Source organism: Leopardus geoffroyi, chromosome A3, assembly GCF_018350155.1.
Source record: "Leopardus geoffroyi isolate Oge1 chromosome A3, O.geoffroyi_Oge1_pat1.0, whole genome shotgun sequence".
Taxonomy (NCBI): domain Eukaryota; kingdom Metazoa; phylum Chordata; class Mammalia; order Carnivora; family Felidae; genus Leopardus; species Leopardus geoffroyi.
In genome coordinates this window covers 132837934-132853956 of record NC_059336.1, presented here as the reverse complement: position 1 = coordinate 132853956, position 16023 = coordinate 132837934, and the positions used below count along the sequence as shown (strand labels likewise).

The 16023-nt window shown below is 53.8% G+C and overlaps 1 protein-coding gene, 1 long non-coding RNA gene and 1 other non-coding gene across 4 annotated transcripts; 1 reads left to right on the top strand and 2 right to left on the bottom strand.

The window, feature by feature from the left end:
• Positions 1 to 5071: 5071 nt before the first annotated feature.
• On the bottom strand, positions 5072 to 12596 carry ODC1 (ornithine decarboxylase 1). Of its 2 annotated transcripts, XM_045447744.1 has the most exons (12): positions 12182 to 12596; positions 9599 to 9744; positions 9377 to 9510; positions 8918 to 9091; positions 8567 to 8739; positions 8170 to 8304; positions 7974 to 8055; positions 7705 to 7788; positions 6762 to 6924; positions 6567 to 6679; positions 6049 to 6263; positions 5072 to 5551 (listed from the first exon to the last, which is right to left on the bottom strand). In XM_045447744.1, the coding sequence occupies exons 3-12, from the start codon at positions 9476 to 9478 to the stop codon at positions 5407 to 5409; spliced, it is 1386 nt and encodes a 461-aa protein (XP_045303700.1). In that variant the 5' UTR covers positions 9479 to 9510; positions 9599 to 9744; positions 12182 to 12596; the 3' UTR covers positions 5072 to 5406. The 2 variants fall into 2 exon arrangements, with proteins under 2 accessions (XP_045303700.1, XP_045303701.1); XM_045447745.1 differs by lacking the exon at positions 9599 to 9744 and having other exon boundaries at positions 12182 to 12361.
• LOC123581776 lies at positions 10713 to 10847 on the bottom strand. Its single transcript, XR_006704006.1, has one exon. It is a non-coding gene; the product is annotated as a small nucleolar RNA SNORA42/SNORA80 family (small nucleolar RNA).
• An 87-nt stretch (positions 12597 to 12683) lies between the features above and the next one.
• On the top strand, positions 12684 to 15333 carry LOC123581600. The gene is made up of 2 exons (XR_006703847.1): positions 12684 to 13185; positions 14883 to 15333. It is a non-coding gene; the product is annotated as an uncharacterized LOC123581600 (long non-coding RNA).
• Positions 15334 to 16023: the final 690 nt, after the last annotated feature.

The following is a 16023-nucleotide window of genomic DNA, read 5'->3' as shown; positions in this document are numbered from 1 at the left end:
GTGCCTGAGTGTCTGCCCACGGGGATTTGGCGAGGTCCAGTTTGGAGTGTCTGTCCTCTGTGGAGGGGTCGTGGACACACATCCAGGCACGTCCCGGGCAGAGATGTGGCATCCAGAGTCTGGTCCGTCTGGCCTGGGACTGTGTTGGCAAGCGGGTGGCTCCTGAAGAGGTGGGGGAGGCCGTGTGGAAGCCCCGGCAGCTCATTCGGGGTGGGGGGAGATCCACCTTGTCCGTGGCCCTCAGCCTGGCTCAGCTCTGCCGTTGTTCCTGTCCCCAGGTTGGGTGACAGCGGCCTCCCTGCCTCCTCCTCCTGGAATTTCACGCCCACCCACACACCAGGCCCTTCCTCTGACTACATGCAAATGTCCCTTCCTCCCGAAAGCCACCCCGCCTCTCCCCAGATAGTCCCTACAGCCCCCCCATACTCCCCTCACTCACAGCGCCGTTCCCCTTATATTGTCGTTTCATTTCCTTCCGGTCACCTTTGCCCCTGGATGCCCAGCACAGGATTAGCTGCCCAGGAGGAGACCAACGGGAATCAGCCCGTGGCCCCTCCGACCCCCTGCAGCTGCACCACGAGGGCCCTGGACACAGAGGCCGAGGTTCAAGTCCCAGCGTGGCCACCAATGAGCCATGTGACGTCAGACAAGGTCCTCCCTGTCTTCTCCTGTAACACAGGGTGACCTGGACCCTGCGTGTTGGCAGGAGGAGGGGCCCTGGGGCAGGGGGCAGCTATCTACTCTTCAGACTCCCCAGCTCAGAGCAGTGGCCGCCAGTGTCTCCTTGATCCCGCAGATGTGGGGCCGTGAGGCCAGGGCCGAGGTTAGGACGAGACACCCCCAAGGGGGCAGCTCTGGCGTGGGAAGGACACGGACCTGGGACTGTGCGAAGACGCGGAGGGGGTGACACTGATGCGTGGAGACCCACGGGACCTGGATCCTGGCTTCGAGGACAGCTCAGTGGGTGGGGGCCCCAGAGAACATTGCCCCGCCTCTTCCCACACCCACCTGTATGGCCCGCAGGGCTAGGGCAGGAGGGGCACCTCGGTAGGTGGCTGGGGGTGTAACCCATCCCGGACAGGCCGGGGCAGCAAGGACAGGCTGCAGGGCCCCGTGGGCTGTTCACCAGGCTGGCGCGACTGAGGCAGGAGGGGTGGGGCGGTGGCTGGGCCGGGAGACGGGCTTCACCTACTGGGGCAGTGGCTGTGGACAAGGCTGGCTGGAGCCCCTTTCCCCAGCGTTTGTTGAGTGACTGAATGACCTGACAGCTTGGTCTCAGTGCCCAAGTGGGCCGAGGAACCTCCAACACAAGGCGCTGCTGCCCCCTGGTGGCTGCGGCCGGGAGGGCTGTCTCAGGCTCCGGCGTGCGGATCCCCAAGGCCTCCCAGCCTGGTTTCAGAGCCGCTTGGGCCTGCTTTACACCACTTTCTGTCCCCGTTCCACTGGACAGATAAGGGGACACAGGCTCAGAGGAGCACCTTTCTGCGTGGGCCACACAGCATACAGAGGCTGAGGCCGGGCTCCTGATACCCAGGACTCGGGAGGCCCAGTTAAATTTCAATTTCAGATAAACAGATACGCGCCCCACGCCATCAGCTTCCGTGTTTATTTGCGGAGTCCGGCGACGCTACTTGTCCAGCCAGGGAGCAGAGTGTGCACAGTCCCCGGGGGGCCGGTCGGAAGCTTCGGGGGCCTGGCCACCTCACAGGCCACCTCTGGTCATGACCCTCCCCATTCTAGGGTTAGCAGTGAGGGTGGAAAAAAAATCCTCCCCCAGAAACAGCAGCAAGGATTTCTCAGAGGTTTTCCACCCGTGCACTACATTCTGGGCTTTGTAATAAGGGCCGGTGAGGGACTCGAAAGCCTCCCTTTCACGGGGAGAGGCCACAGTTGGGGCCGTGTCCATGCAGCTCCGGGTGCCCACCTGAGCAGGCCTCTGGAGCCAGAGGCGCTGCTGCCCTAGGCGGGAAAGGAGACCGAGGCAGCGGGCGACAGGGACAGCGGTGTCCCCACCGCTGCAGGGAGAGAGGAGGATCATTCCTGCCATGGCTCTTTTCAATAAGTGACCAGGAGCCAGACTGGCCAGGGAAGCAGAGACCTATTTACTCTTAGATCCTCTGGACTCGCTGGCTTCCCTTGGACGAGTCACTTGGCCTCTCTGGGCTTCAAATCCAGCAACTTATGTGTAGGCTAGGAAAAGCGCCCCAAGCGGATGCGGGAGTCACATGTCCTGCCTCTGTCCACAGCCGTGGGACTGGAGCCACTCATTTCTGAGCCCCTTTTCTCACCTGGGAGACTTGTGATTTCTTTAAAATCAGCGCAGACACGTGTGAAGGCACCTGTGCAGTCTCCATCCCGCTCCTCAGGCCCCGATTATCCTACCACCAGTTTGTGGGCTCTTCTGAAAAGCCACTGTGCCCATCTGCGTGTGCGCAGCCACACACAGAGTTGGGTGGGGGTGTGCTTTGGGATGGCTTTCAACGGCGGCACGCTGCCCGCTGCCCCCCACCCTGCTCCCTCTCTCTAGCTGGGAGATGGGCCCCTGTAGGCCTACGGTCCTTCCGGCAGCCACCGGCCCGTTCCACTGATCTTCGGCGCCCTCCTGGACACGCGGGTTGTGTCCCACACGTGCTGTTACAACGCACAGTGAAAAGCCTGTAAGAGGGTTTGTCGGCAAATTCTTAGAATTGCCTGGTGAGATAGCGTGGCTTGTTTCTCACATTGCCAAACTGCCTCCTCACGATCCCCCTTCCGTCTAGCGTGTCAGTGCACCTAAGCCGGCGACCCAGGCTCGTCTGGCACATTAACATCATCTCTCGCGCTTGAGGACCTCATGCCCAAAGGCTTTTTTCTGTGGACCCAGGTTCGTGCCTTGCCTACGTCCTGTCGTCTCGTCCCTTTATTTATCGCAGCTCTTCCGGTATGAAGAAAGGTAGCCCCGTTCCTGTGGTTCCCATCGGTCCCGTTATCTCTTTGACTTCAAATGTCTTCTCGCTTGGTGGTCTAACCCGCTACGACGGTCACCTAGGACGTGCCGTGGAAGGAGTGAGTCGGGGAGACTCTTGCTTTTTTCAGGTGGGTGCCCCGTTTCCGGAGCGTGCGGCGGGCCCGGCGATCCGTATTCCTTAGATGCTCCCTCAATGAACAGAATGCAGAGCCAGAGACCATTGCCTTGGACCCTGGACTTTAGACCAACAGCTGGAAACCCCTGGGTCCCTCCCCACGGAAGGCCTGTCTGGTCTCCAGCACCTTCAGGAGGGAAAATTCACCTGTTGCCTTGGTGGAGGCCCAGAGCCACTGTCCTCACTGACCTCACGCTGCAAGTCTAGAAACATCCAGTTTCTGTGAATGACTAGCTAGTGCCACCTTTAAGCCCTGCACGGCGAACCGGGACCCGAGAGGGTCTCTGGAGGAGTGTTCACACACACCCGGCACCTGAGAGTTCCGTCCTGACTAAACTCACTTGCCTCCTCCCGGGTGTAAGGACGAGTGAAGACCGTTGGGCCCGGGGCCAGGCCCCGTCACCCTCCAGACCCGAGCGCGGCCCTGGCAGAGCCCAGGAACTCGGGGGGTCACGAGCAGCTTCAGCAGGCTGCCAGGAGTCGGGCTGAGGCTGCTGTGTGGGCGGAACGGACGACCCGCGCCCGGTTCTGTCCCCACCGGCCAGTTGGCTGGACTGCATTTTACCTCGCTGCTAAGAGCAGTTTCCAAGTCCCTGGCATACTTTGAGGAAGTACGCTCTCCCCCTTTCTCTCTTCCGTCCAAGTTCACTGCTACCACTACAAGGTCATCATTCCTTCCTGTTGAAGTAGAAAAGACCTGATGTCCCGAGCTCCCAGGCTCGGTGACTAGTCCCATTTCTCAACGCCAACTCCTCTGCCACGAACACCCTGAAGAATCACAAGAGGATGTGCTCACAGAAGCGGGACAAAGTGTCGACGGAAGAGGCTTCTCCCTCCCCTCGGCCCCAACTCCAGCCAGACCTGCATCTCATACACAGCCCCTGAGAGGTATCACTCACATCTGACAACTAAAATATGTTCGCGGGCCTAAGAAGGGAGATGAGAGCTGGCGACGAGCCCAGCCCAAGTCTGGCCGAGCAGCCGAGGAAGAGGCAACGGCAACCACAGCGACGCAGTGCCCATGTGCAACTCGGGTCCTGGGGGAAGGTGGCTTTTTAGGAAAACAGAAGCCATTCCCCTCAAATCCTTTGGCAGATGTACTCACACAGCAGGAGCTGGCGGGCTCGGCTTCCTCTTCTCCCCGAGAGGAGCCGCAGCCTTCCCATCTGGACTTCCTGTGCGCCTCCAGACACGCGGCGCCGCTCGGGGACCGGTGGGGGCCGGTGGCTTACCAGAGTCAGGCCTCCCCTCCCCACGTACAGCTACTTGGGGGTTACACTGCAGGAGAGCCTGCTGTCCTTTTTGGGGCAGGAGGGGTTGGAGTTGAGGAAGAGAACATAAAAGCCAGCGGACGAGGTCAAAGAAGGCAGAACTCTACAACGCGGGATAATCGTCGTCGAATTTATTAAAGTAAGTTGACTGCCAAACGTTGTACCACTTTCCTAACGCGTAGCTACACAGCTTGTCCTGGGAGAGAAGACGGGCGGGAAGGAAAGGTGGGGCCCGAAGGCAGCACGCAAGGGGTTTCACAGGCCGTCCTTCCCTGGGCACAAGCCCTGACGCGACAATCAGTCAACCAGGGGCTCTGGGCCCTCCTCCACCAGCCACTTCTGTGGCCACTCGGGGGTCTGACCCGGGCCAGCAGCAGAGGGCACGGCCTGTCTCGTGCACGCTTCTCCTTCCGCCTGCACATGGGCCGGGTCCACTGTTCTTTATGCAAATGCGCGGCCAGCTTTCTACAAAACTCACGTACTTGAAAGAAAAACGCTCAACAGGACGAAGGGAATTTTGATGGCTTTGCAAAATACTGAGAACCACGGGTTCGGTTCCCAAGTCCTCGGCGACAACCTTCTCGGCAGTGGGGCAAAGCATCGGTCCCCCCCCTCACAACACACACTCGGGATGAGCCGTTTGGAATGGACATGGTGTAAAAACTCCCCAATGCCCGATTATTTCAAGATACTTTATTTTTAAAACCGGTCACAGCACTAAGCTTTCGGCCCGTTCTGCCGACGCACAAGCTACAAACGCTTGCTCAGCAGCTGAGGGGCACTCTTTAGTAGCATGTTTGAAAAGTGAATAAAAATCCGTATAAAACAAATATTCAAATAGTTTCCATAGGAACACAGATAAGTGACCCCAACTCCTAGTCTTCCGTATTGTTGCATCCGTGCCAACCCTACTTGCAAAGACATTTCGAAACTAGCGGTAATTAAGTTAGACGGTCCCCCCCAATCCCAGAATTCAAGCTAAACTCCCGAGTGAGCGGCTCCAGGAGCGGCACCTACACGTTAATGCTGGCCGAGGCGCAGGCGGCCGGGGGGCGCTTCATCCCACTCTCCCGGGCGCAGGACACGGGCAGCGCGCTCGCGTCCTGCTCCTCCGCTTCGGGCGGGAAGTCGTGGTTCTGGATCTGCTGCATCCGTTGCCTGAGACAGAAGTGGCACAGTCAGAAACCCCGATCACCGACCCGGGCAGCCTCGCCACGAGAATAACTTCTTTACGAGCCCATTTACTTCCTCGGTTACTATGTCATCAGGAGGCAAGTCAACGTATTTCTAAGGCAAGCATTTCTTCACAACCATTCTCTTGGTAACAGGGAAACCACAGGCCGTACACACCTGTCAAAATATTCTGGTCATACAGAAATACCCTAACTGCTCTTTTTTGAAATAGTTACACCTTTGCAAAAATCTGAAAGGAAATACAGATCGGTATTAGGAGGATTTTCTTTCCGTTTGTATTTTCCAAATTCTGGAAAGCACATACTCTTAACACAGGCAGAAAATAAGCTGTTTTTAAAAACACTGTATTTAAATCTAAATAGAATGATTTCTTACTCAACCAGACAAGAGCCAGTAAAAACCCAAGAAGAAATCTATTCTTACGAGACCCACATACATGCACGGAGACTCTGGTCACTAACCATGTCGGCCCCGACATCACGTAGTAGATGGTTGGCCTCTGGAACCCATTGAAAGTAGAAGCAGCAGCAACAGTGTAAGCACCCATGTTTTCAAAGAGCATCCAATCGCCCACGTGCATCTCGGGCAAGTCACAGCGCTCAACGATGCGATCAAGGCCGTCACATGTTGGTCCCCATATGCTGGTTGAGTAGTATTTCTCATCTGGTTTGGGTCTCTGCGATTAAGACAGAAAAATATACCTAGTTACACTTGTTAGGACCAAACATCTTTCTTTCACTGGTGTATGTGTTATATTCAAAAGCTACAGGGGCGCCTGAGTGGCTCAGTCGGTTAAGCGTCCGACTCTTGATTTTGGCTCAGGTCATGATCTCGCGGGTCCGTGGGCTCAAGCCCCACGCTGGGCTCCGCCATGACACCGCAGAGACTGCTTGGGATTCTCTCCCTCCCTCCCTGCCCCTTCCCCACACGCCCTCTCTCAAAACGAGTAAAAGAAACTTAAAAAAAAAAAAAAAGGTACCTTCTGCAAAAGGGGCTTCACGTGTGCATGATCATAAAGGATGCAATTAAATGATCCATACACTCCGTCATTCACGTAATACATAAAGGTTTGTTCACTTGATTCATCTTCATCTGGAAAGGCAGACTGGTCTCAGTTACCACGTTTTGTACCAACGCACAGTTATGCATGCAGGGATTCAACCTTTATACGCACCATCAGAGCCCGTCTGTTCCTTTACTACGAGCTTTTTGGCAATGATATTAACTGCAAGCGTGAAAGCGGACGCGACGTAGTATCTGCCGGGCTCAGCTATGACTCGCACCCCCGAGTCTGCCGGGAAGTACTTGTCCAGGGCGGGGTTGATAACACTGGTGATCTAGGAGAGAGAGACAAGAACGGTCATCATCAAGGGGAACTCGCATGGAAGAGCAAAAACCAGTGCTCTGGGAAGTAACAGAATAAAAAAAGGTGAAAGCAGCCACCAGCAGGGAGGTTTAGGATCGAGCAACAACGGCAAGAGAACAGACATCTCCCTAAAAACCAGCCTGCGTGTCCCGTGGTTTCATCTGGATTCCCCCCCGGACACTCCCCTATCCTTTAGAAGATGTTATGGGTTATGAGTCTATAAATTTATTACTGCTTACTAAGGTTTCAAGGGGCCTGAATACTTTAATCTATCCAATACATGCCAATAGGATAAAACTGTCCTGCCTGTCTCATAAAATTTTTACAAGGTGGGCCTATTTCACAAACTCAACCACCCTGTAATGGTCCAATTAACAGTACGTCCACTTTAACTTCCTAAGTGACTAAACAATTAACATGTCTAAAGAGAAACACAAAACTGAGAAAAAGCACATTTGGGGTAATGATGGACCAAAGTGTGCGTGCTCACTTTCCACAGCAACATTTCCTAACATAATCAACTATTTCCCAAGATCTTGGGGGAAACGGACTCATTTTGGCTTACAAAACCAAAGGATATTAAATACAATTTTAAATAGCACAGAACTTACTGAAAATATTAATACTAAAACATTGTTTTTATGTTTGTACAATTTCTTTTGATATCAGTTAAAACAACTTACAGTTTCAAAACACTCCAAAATGGAACTTGTGAAAATAGCTATGAATATTACAGTTTTATTATAATTACCTCTTCAAATTTAAGCTTTACATCCTCAGATCCAGGAAAGCCGCCACCGATATCAAGCAGACACATGTTGAAACCAACCTCAGCCTAGAGTCAAGAACATTCGGTCAATCGAGTAGTCAGATTGACACCAAGTCTTAAAATTGTATGCAGATGGATTTAAGCCTCTGGAATATGGGGGGACTTCCGCAGGTTAATTCTAGAATGAAGTCTAGTCACTGTTAGCCCTGCCCCCTCCTCCCACCCCCACACTTGGGTTTACATATACTCACCCCCATGTCAAAGACACAGCGGGCGTCAGAGATGGCCTGCACGAAGGTCTCGGGATCGGTACAGCCACTTCCCACGTGGAAGCTGGGGCAAAGAAAGGATATATGATTTCTTGCTATTTCTGAAAAGAACGATCTACAGAAGACCTATGAAAGGCGCACTAAGATCTTAGCATCTATGCCACCACCAAGAGCTCACCTGACACCGATGACATCAATATTTAGCTCCCTCGCCCGTTCCAAAAGAAGCCTGCTGGTTTTGAGTGTGGCACCAAATTTAACACTGAGGCGACAGACTGCCTTGGAATCATCGGTGGCAATCCGCAAAACCAACCTAGGAGCAGGAAGATCGTATGAAAAATTTCCCGTGACAGAAGACCGCTTACAGCCACGGTTCAAACAAGGCTCTGTGGCTCAGATATCCTGTGGTTTGAGCTTCACACGGTTTCACTCGAGAAGTTTTCCGGTTTTCGACTCTGCCCGACCCAGCACACTTTTATACTTTACTAAGGTACAGAAATCTCAAAACCGGAAATCTGAGTTTGACAACCTGCAGACCCCATACCTGACCCTGCCCTCAAAACGGAGTAACTCACTTTGCCTTTGGGTGAGCTCTGGCAACTTTCATCAACTCCACTTCACTGTCGAAAGTCATCATCTGGACTCCGTTATTGGCAGCATACTTAATCTGAGACACTTGTTTACAAGGATTTGCATAGATGATCCTCTCCGGAGGCACCCCGAGACTCTGCACCAGTTGGATTTCAGTCTGAAAAAGAATAGATCATGCATTATATACACACGGCTAATCGACGAAAGAAAAGAAAAACATGGCAGCTTGCGCACTACGATCTGCTGCCCAAGAAACACACAACTTTGATCTGTCCTGCTGGGAACACCAGCGCCATTTTATAGAAGGACTTTGGAGCCCTGCCGCTTTTGCTTACCTTGCTGGCACAGTCGAATCCTGTCCCAATGGCAGCTAGGGTCTTCACTATGGTTCTGCTATCATTGCATTTAACTGCATAAAAGGGGGTGACCCGAGGAAGAGCTTTTAACCATCTCAGATGTTTCTTTAGAATGTCTCCCAGATCCGCGACATAGAAGGCATCCTTATCATCCTGCAGAAAAGAGTGTTTGCAGGGGACTCAGCAGCAGCCTAATAATACATCCCACATGCGGCCCCTCTTCTCTCCCATCGTTCTCAGTGAACCCTCATCTTTTTACTCCCGTCACTGACACGAATATCACCATTACCACTGGGTGATCCACAGCTAATAAATCCCAAATTCCCTAACCAGACATTTGAGTTCCATTACGTTTCCTTAAGGTTCCCACTCAAGTTCCCCACTCATCTGCCCAGCATTTTCAAAGCTGCACTGCCAGCATGGACTTGATATACTTACAGAAGAGGAAACTTCATTGATTTTTTGGTCCAGAATGTCCTTGGCAGTAAAGCCTTCATCGAGGAAATGGCAGTCAAACTCTGCATTACTAAAGCTGTTCATGGTTTCTTGATGTTCCTCCGAAACGTAACAAACTGCAAACGGGGTGGAGAAATTCACTCAGAATTCACTGCGACACTTAATAATTCTTAACAATAGCCTGCAGCAACCACGGATACTTACGTGGAAAACTAAGAGACGGAATTTAAAGAAATTATTGCCAGCTTTTCACAAAGGCAATTCTCCGGGATCCCAAGCCCCCCTGAGGAAGGGCGTGCCCTCGGTGCAGCAGTGGAAAAGTTCTGATGAACACAGAATTCGCCGTCTCCCTTGGGAACACATCAAATTGAAACATCAGACACGGACTGCACACACACACAGGAAGCCGGGCTACTCCAGCACCCCCGCAGACAGCTCGCTCCCTGGATTCGGGAATCGCATTATTCCAGGTGGAAGTCACATGACCCCACAAACCTCTACACCATCCAAGTGGACACCAGATTCAACACTAGCCTTTTTCAAGCCCCACGCTAAAATTCCATATGCAGTACTGCACATCCCAAAATAAGCATTTCAAGTATTTATGCTAAAAAACCTACAGAAAGCCGGTTTCAGAATCTTCACTTAGTTCACAAACGTGGACAAAATTTTATAGTGGTCAGTTTACTTGACTTCAGAGATGCTTTAGCTTTTTAGAAGCTTAAAACAGTGTTATGCTAATTATGGAAAGGCACCCTAGAAACATCTTGTATTTCCTATTTTCACTAAGTCTTGCACCAGAGTAACTTAGTGACTGACTAAAAGGCATCGTGAAGTGTCTAAGGCTCAACTTACGTTGTGCTCTTAAGTTTCCTAAAAACGTTGTGAATTTTTATGCTGTTTTATTTTCATACCAGGCGTGTGTGTGTGTGTGTTTTTTTTTTTTTTTTAAAGTGCAATCTTCCTATCAAGAAAATGCACTACGGCTGCTGTATCTGATCAGAAATCAGCATTCTGGAGTCAGGGTTGGCTCTTGTCCAGTGAGCACAACTCTGGCAACCTCTTCTGTCCTCACAGGCACCCTAACACTTGCTTAGCTACCGACAATAATCACATGGAAGTTCATTTTTGGCTAACTTTACGAATAACAAAAATAAAGAAGCGTACGTGGATTATGAATAAGCAAAAGTAAAGCTCGTCACAGTCTGAGCCACTGTCCTTGGCCTTCATGAAATGGGACACTGGTAAAGGAGTGATCTTAAAATTAAATTACCGATTTTAACCTATTTAATTGCTGCTAGGCAGGGGACTTTGTTGTCACTGTGCGACCCGCTTCAGTGCCTGCAGCCTACGGCACGGAGGCCAGGCAATGGTTCGGGGCCACGGTTGGCTCTGGCATGGGGCACTATGAGAGGCCCAGGGGGACGAGCCTGCCATAAATCCAAACCCATGCATGGTAGGACTTGTTTTAAGACTTGATCTAATGTAACGTGACTTTCTGGCACTATCAGCCTCCTACGTGGCCCAAAGCACCCCTAGAGGCAGGCAGGGGACTAAGGGGACAGCAAACCCTTTTCGGCTGTGTAAATAACACACAGCGTAGGCCACTCAGGGGCAGACAGGGTTATTCGGTTAGGGCCTATCTTTAAGGCAATGTTCAAGCCTACACCTGGGAAGTTTTCATTACTTTGCACTATGTCACTATTCAGTACCTTCTAAAGGTTTACTTTCATAACTTGCAACATAAAGAAATCCCACCTTCCGGTGTTTGTATAGCTAAGCTCCTTAAAATGATGAGTCAATTAGCACAAGATCGCACTTTTCTGCTACGAAATTCTTTGCTGCCAACTGGGAAGTATTACAAGAGACAGAGACTGATTTAAAGGAACGGAAAACGTTTCACAAGTCAACTCAATTATGCCCAATTTCGGGTTTACGTGAAGTCAACACATTCTTTGTCCTCCCCAGACGTTTCAAGAGGCAGTGCTCTCCATACGTTCCCCAATTACTTGGGATTCTCAAACAACCACCATCAGCTTTCTTTTGAAAACCGGAGGGCTGCCTCCTAACTGCATGTCTGCTCGCCTGACCTGGGATCTTACACATTCTAGGCTTTTCTTCAATCGCGAAGTCCAAGATTCCTTAAACGGACAATCGCAACTCACAGCGAACGGAGACTTTATCGCCACAGTTACTACAAGGCTCTCTTAGCTCCAGCAACTCCGGCGAATTTCGAGATCGGGTCATTTCCTCTGCACGCGAAAACTAAGGGATACAAAATTCCAGGACAACGAGGCAAAACGGTTTGCCTCATCCTAATAAAAGTGAGAGGAGCGATGGGAGCCCGAGACCTGCACGGGCTCGCTCATCTCTCTCCTGCACCTGCTGCCGGGCTTGCCACGCGCGTCTTAAAAAAGAATAGCGGTTGAAGGAACCCCGGGCCTTCCTATCAGCTTCCGGCTCTGAACACTCACTGACGTGGTTCGGAAGAGGTGAAACGCAGTCCCCTCCAGCCCAGGCTGCCCTAAGCCGGGGCCATCGCGGGCAGGACGGGCCGCGGCGAGGGTGGCCGCACCGGGCCAGGGGGTCGGCGCCCCCCTTCACGGGGGAAACCAGGCCCCGGAGGGCAGCGACCACCAGGCTCAGGGACCCGCAGCCGGCTCTGCGACCACGTGTCCCTCACCGATTCAGGCGCAGGGTCGGTCCCCCGGCCTCCGGCCCGGCGCGCAGGGACACGTGGCCGTCCCCCCCTCCTGCCTCCCAACCGCCCACACGCGCCCCTCTCACCTTAGAGCGCACCGGCGCCGCGGGCCAGCCCCATGGAGATGCCGCCGCCGAGCGCGCAGGACCGCCGGCCGCCCCCGTCAGCCGCCCGCCCGCCGCCTCGCTCCCTCCCGCGGAGGACCGCCGGCCCGAGGTGGCGCCGGAGCTCTGGCAGAGGGGCGGCGGCGGCGGAGGCTGAGGGGACTGACAAAGCCGACTGGCCGCCGCTCCGCTATTTATAGCGCCGCGCGTGTCGTCATGGAGACGCACCAGCTCAAACCAGCCGCGATCGGTTCCGTCCGGGCGTCCCCCGAGGAAGGGGGCGGAGCGCGGTGGCTGCGGCCAACCCGCGGCCGGACGGAGGGGCGGGGGGCGCGGGCAGTTGTACGTCAGCAGCTCCGAGCGCCACCCGGCCCGCCCCCGGCCTCGCGCCCCTCCCGACCCTGCGGCGCACTTGCGCACGCGCATTACGCCGCAGGAAGACTCCAGCGGCCTCGCACCCCTCCCGGCCCTGAGGGAGGCACGCGCACGCGCACGCGCACGACGCCGCGGGGCGCCCCCGGCGGCCCCACGCCCTCCCCGGCCCTGCGGCGGGACCGCGCACGCGCACCACGCCGCAGGTCCCGGGATCTCTCCTGGCGCCCGCCGTCCGCCTGGGTCTCAACCTCGGGGGCGGGAGCCTGTCCCGCGCAATTGCGAGACCTGCTGCTGGCCGACGCCGACTTTCAGCATCTGCGCCGGGCAGAACTGTTCTTCCACTTGGCCCTTTATAAAGGCCGTGCGCCCTAGAGCAGAGAAAGGAGCTCGCGGGCGCGAGCGGGCCACGTGGACCCCGCCGGGCGGACTCTGGCCCCTTCTGCCGGGGCCCCTCCAGTTCTAGGGACGGGACCTGTAACGATCCTGGCTCCGCTCCAAGAACGGGACACAGACGCAGACAGGGGCAAGGTGCATGCCGAGGGTCACCTGGCAAGTTGGTGGCGCCGCTTCAGGCCCTTCCTGAGCCAATAAACCGTGCCTGACCTATCCAGGTGTGTTCGACTAGGTGGCGGGGAGCAATGGCCACGCCAAGACCCTTGTTCGGTGGTCAGCTAGAGGCTTGTCTAAGGGCCGAAGGGGAAGGGGGAGGAGGTAGAGCGTCCGGAAGTCACCGAGCCCCCCCCCCCCCACTGCCCTTTACCATATTGGATGGCACTCATCAATGACTAGACAGCTCCAAGGGCAGCTGCGATTGCCTCGCGTTCAAGTCTCCACAGTGAATACATAAAGGCAAAAGGCTTAGGAAATTGGTTGTCCTTTAGAGCGCACGTGGCCTCTGGTGGAGGACTGTGCGTCTCCATTGTGGGACACCCCACACCGCTGGCCCCAGGGAGAGGAAGGAATTGGGGGTACCAGAGGGTTGCCAGTGAGGATTTAAAAAACATTGAAAATAGCCCAGGTCACAGTTGGTGCAGAGGGACCCCAGAGGAGCTCAGTGCTCTAGCCTGTTCCTGGCCCCAACTTGCTGTGTGACCTTGGGTAAATTCCGTCCCTTCTCTGGGCAGGAGGTTTGACTAGATGACCCAAAGATATTTATAGCTGCAAAACCCTGAGGCATTTTGAAAACCTTTGTCCTGTCCCCTAGGCCTGGGACCCACCTCGCTCAACTTTATTTCCATATGGTCCTTGAGCAGCCACTGGGAGGGTGCCTGGCAAATTGGACTAGAGAAGGGAGGAGGGGGTTTATCCCCACCCTAACAAGCTTAATTCCTATGGAGGGATGAGATTACTCCCCCTTCAGAGAACATTCCAGCCCAGACACTTCAGAATCCTGATGAACATTTGTCCCCCCTCTGTGAAGAAACATTTTATCCCAATGCCACAGTTTTCCTCACATTCCACAAGTCTCCAATGCCCAGGCCAAGAGGGGAACAGCGTCCACACTCCCAGCTTTCCTTGGCCCGTCAGTCAGCCGGTCATTGCCAGGCGAACATTGTGCTGGCTCTCTCGCCTCCTCCGGGATGTCTCCACACCTGGGATCCTGGTAACAGCCTGGAGGGAAGGACAGTCCGCCCACGTCTTGCCACTTCCCTGCCGCTCTGAGCTTCTGATTCTCTAGCTTGGGGCCAGATCTAGGGTCCCGTTTCAGCTTAGTGGTGTGATTGTATTTTAGATTTCGAGGTATTCACTGAAACATAGAGGCAAGTTCTTGACTGAGGAAGGAGGGTAGCCTGTCCCTCTGCTGTTCATATGTGCCACTCACACCCAGGTCGCCCATCGTGTGGGCCAGCCCTCTCCAAACGTGCAAACTCCTGCCAACGTTCTGTACTCTCCTCTGGGGAGGCCACGTCTTTCCCGGATGATCCATCTGACCCAGATAGGGAAACAGAAGCAAGGGAAGGAGGCCGTGCTGCTTCCTTGAGGGCTGGCCCAGCTGGCTGCAGGCAAACTCTTGGAGAGGGCCTTGGCCCTGGGTCTGGGAGTCAGCAGGGACTGAGTCATGAAACCCGGCTACGAACCTGGATTTGAGAAGATAAATCGATGGTGACTAAACCTGGCCTTATTCATATGCGTGGCATTAATGTCTTTGCGTATTTTCAGTAGACTGTCCTCTCCCCACCCCCCCACCCCCCCCCCCCCCCGCCATTTCTTTCCTTAGACAAAAAGCCAAAGATCCTTGTAAACTATGTGATGGCCAACTACTAAAAGTTACACTAACGTGAAGGTGAGGTTTTTGCGTTTGGTGCAGAAGCGGTAATGGAAGCAAACAGACAGCAAAAACCACGTTGGACGCGCCAGTAAGATCTGTGTCTTTAGTCATCCCACCCACCTGAGTTCCAGGGTCCATTCCAATTTTGTAGCTACCCTCCCCACTGAGCTCATTCTGGAGCCCTGGGCTTCCCTTCCCTCCGGGTCTCAGGCTCTTTCTGTAAAACACTCTGTGGCTGGACTGAAATAGACATGCAAACTCTTGCACCCTGATGTTCTAAGAATTTCTGACTTCTCTTACACTGAGGCCTATGTATAAATACACTGTACACAATTTTTGAACCAAAAATGAGGACGTGTCTGAAGAAGGAGGTATTTTTTCCGTAATTATTTACATGAAAGGGCTTATACAGTCATATAGTGATTACAAATGTAAACGGTAACCTTCGCTGGAGATAATTAAGTGACATTAAAAGGCAACACTCCGCAAAGATTTATGTATCCATGTGGTCGATACTGGAATATTAGACAGTGAAAACTTCCTGGAAAATGGGTTTGTGTTCTGTCCACATGTCCAAGGTGGTATGCCATTGCACCAAATTTCTCCCAGAAGCACAGTCAGACCATGGAGGGAGGCCCAGGACATCCATGAGGACGTGTGGACTTTGAGAGGTTAGGACCTGTCCTGCTAGGGTGCCATAACCCAGGACACCTGGGAACCGGTCATGGGGCACTCTTCCCATGTGGGTTGTTTGACCAAAAATAATTTTCCGAAGCTCAGGCACTCACCAACACTCCGGCCGTGCCCTGGAATTGTTTTAGGTGTTTCCAAACTCCCAGTCCGCCCTCCGAGGTGGAAAGCGCGCTGCCCTTGCCAATATCCAAATGATGTGCCTCAGGCGCAGAGAGCTTCCGGATGGCCCTCCTCGCTGTGAGCAACAGGCTCATCAGAGAAAGGGGGGCATCTCCAAAGGTATCTGTCAGGAGCCAAAGACACCCATGTGGAAGTCCCAGGACGTCTGTTGTTTTATAAGTGTTGCATCACGGCCCCACCTTGCCCCCGCCCTGGTGTGGCTCCCTTGGGAAGTTGCCAGGACAGAGGCCATCTGGCAGGAACTGGGCCAGGGCCTTCTGGAGCCCAGAAGGTAAGTCGGTAACCACATAGTACATTGCAGAGAAAA

Coding starts and splice junctions, on each gene's coding strand:
- ODC1 (XM_045447744.1), bottom strand. CDS start 9,478: ATGAACAGCTTTAGTAATGCAGAGTTTGACTGCCATTTCCTCGATGAA. Junction 7,789..7,973: donor GCTGTGTCTTTGACATGGGG/GTGAGTATATGT, acceptor TCTTGACTCTAG/GCTGAGGTTGGTTTCAACAT. Junction 6,925..7,704: donor TAAAGCTTAAATTTGAAGAG/GTAATTATAATA, acceptor TCTCTCTCCTAG/ATCACCAGTGTTATCAACCC.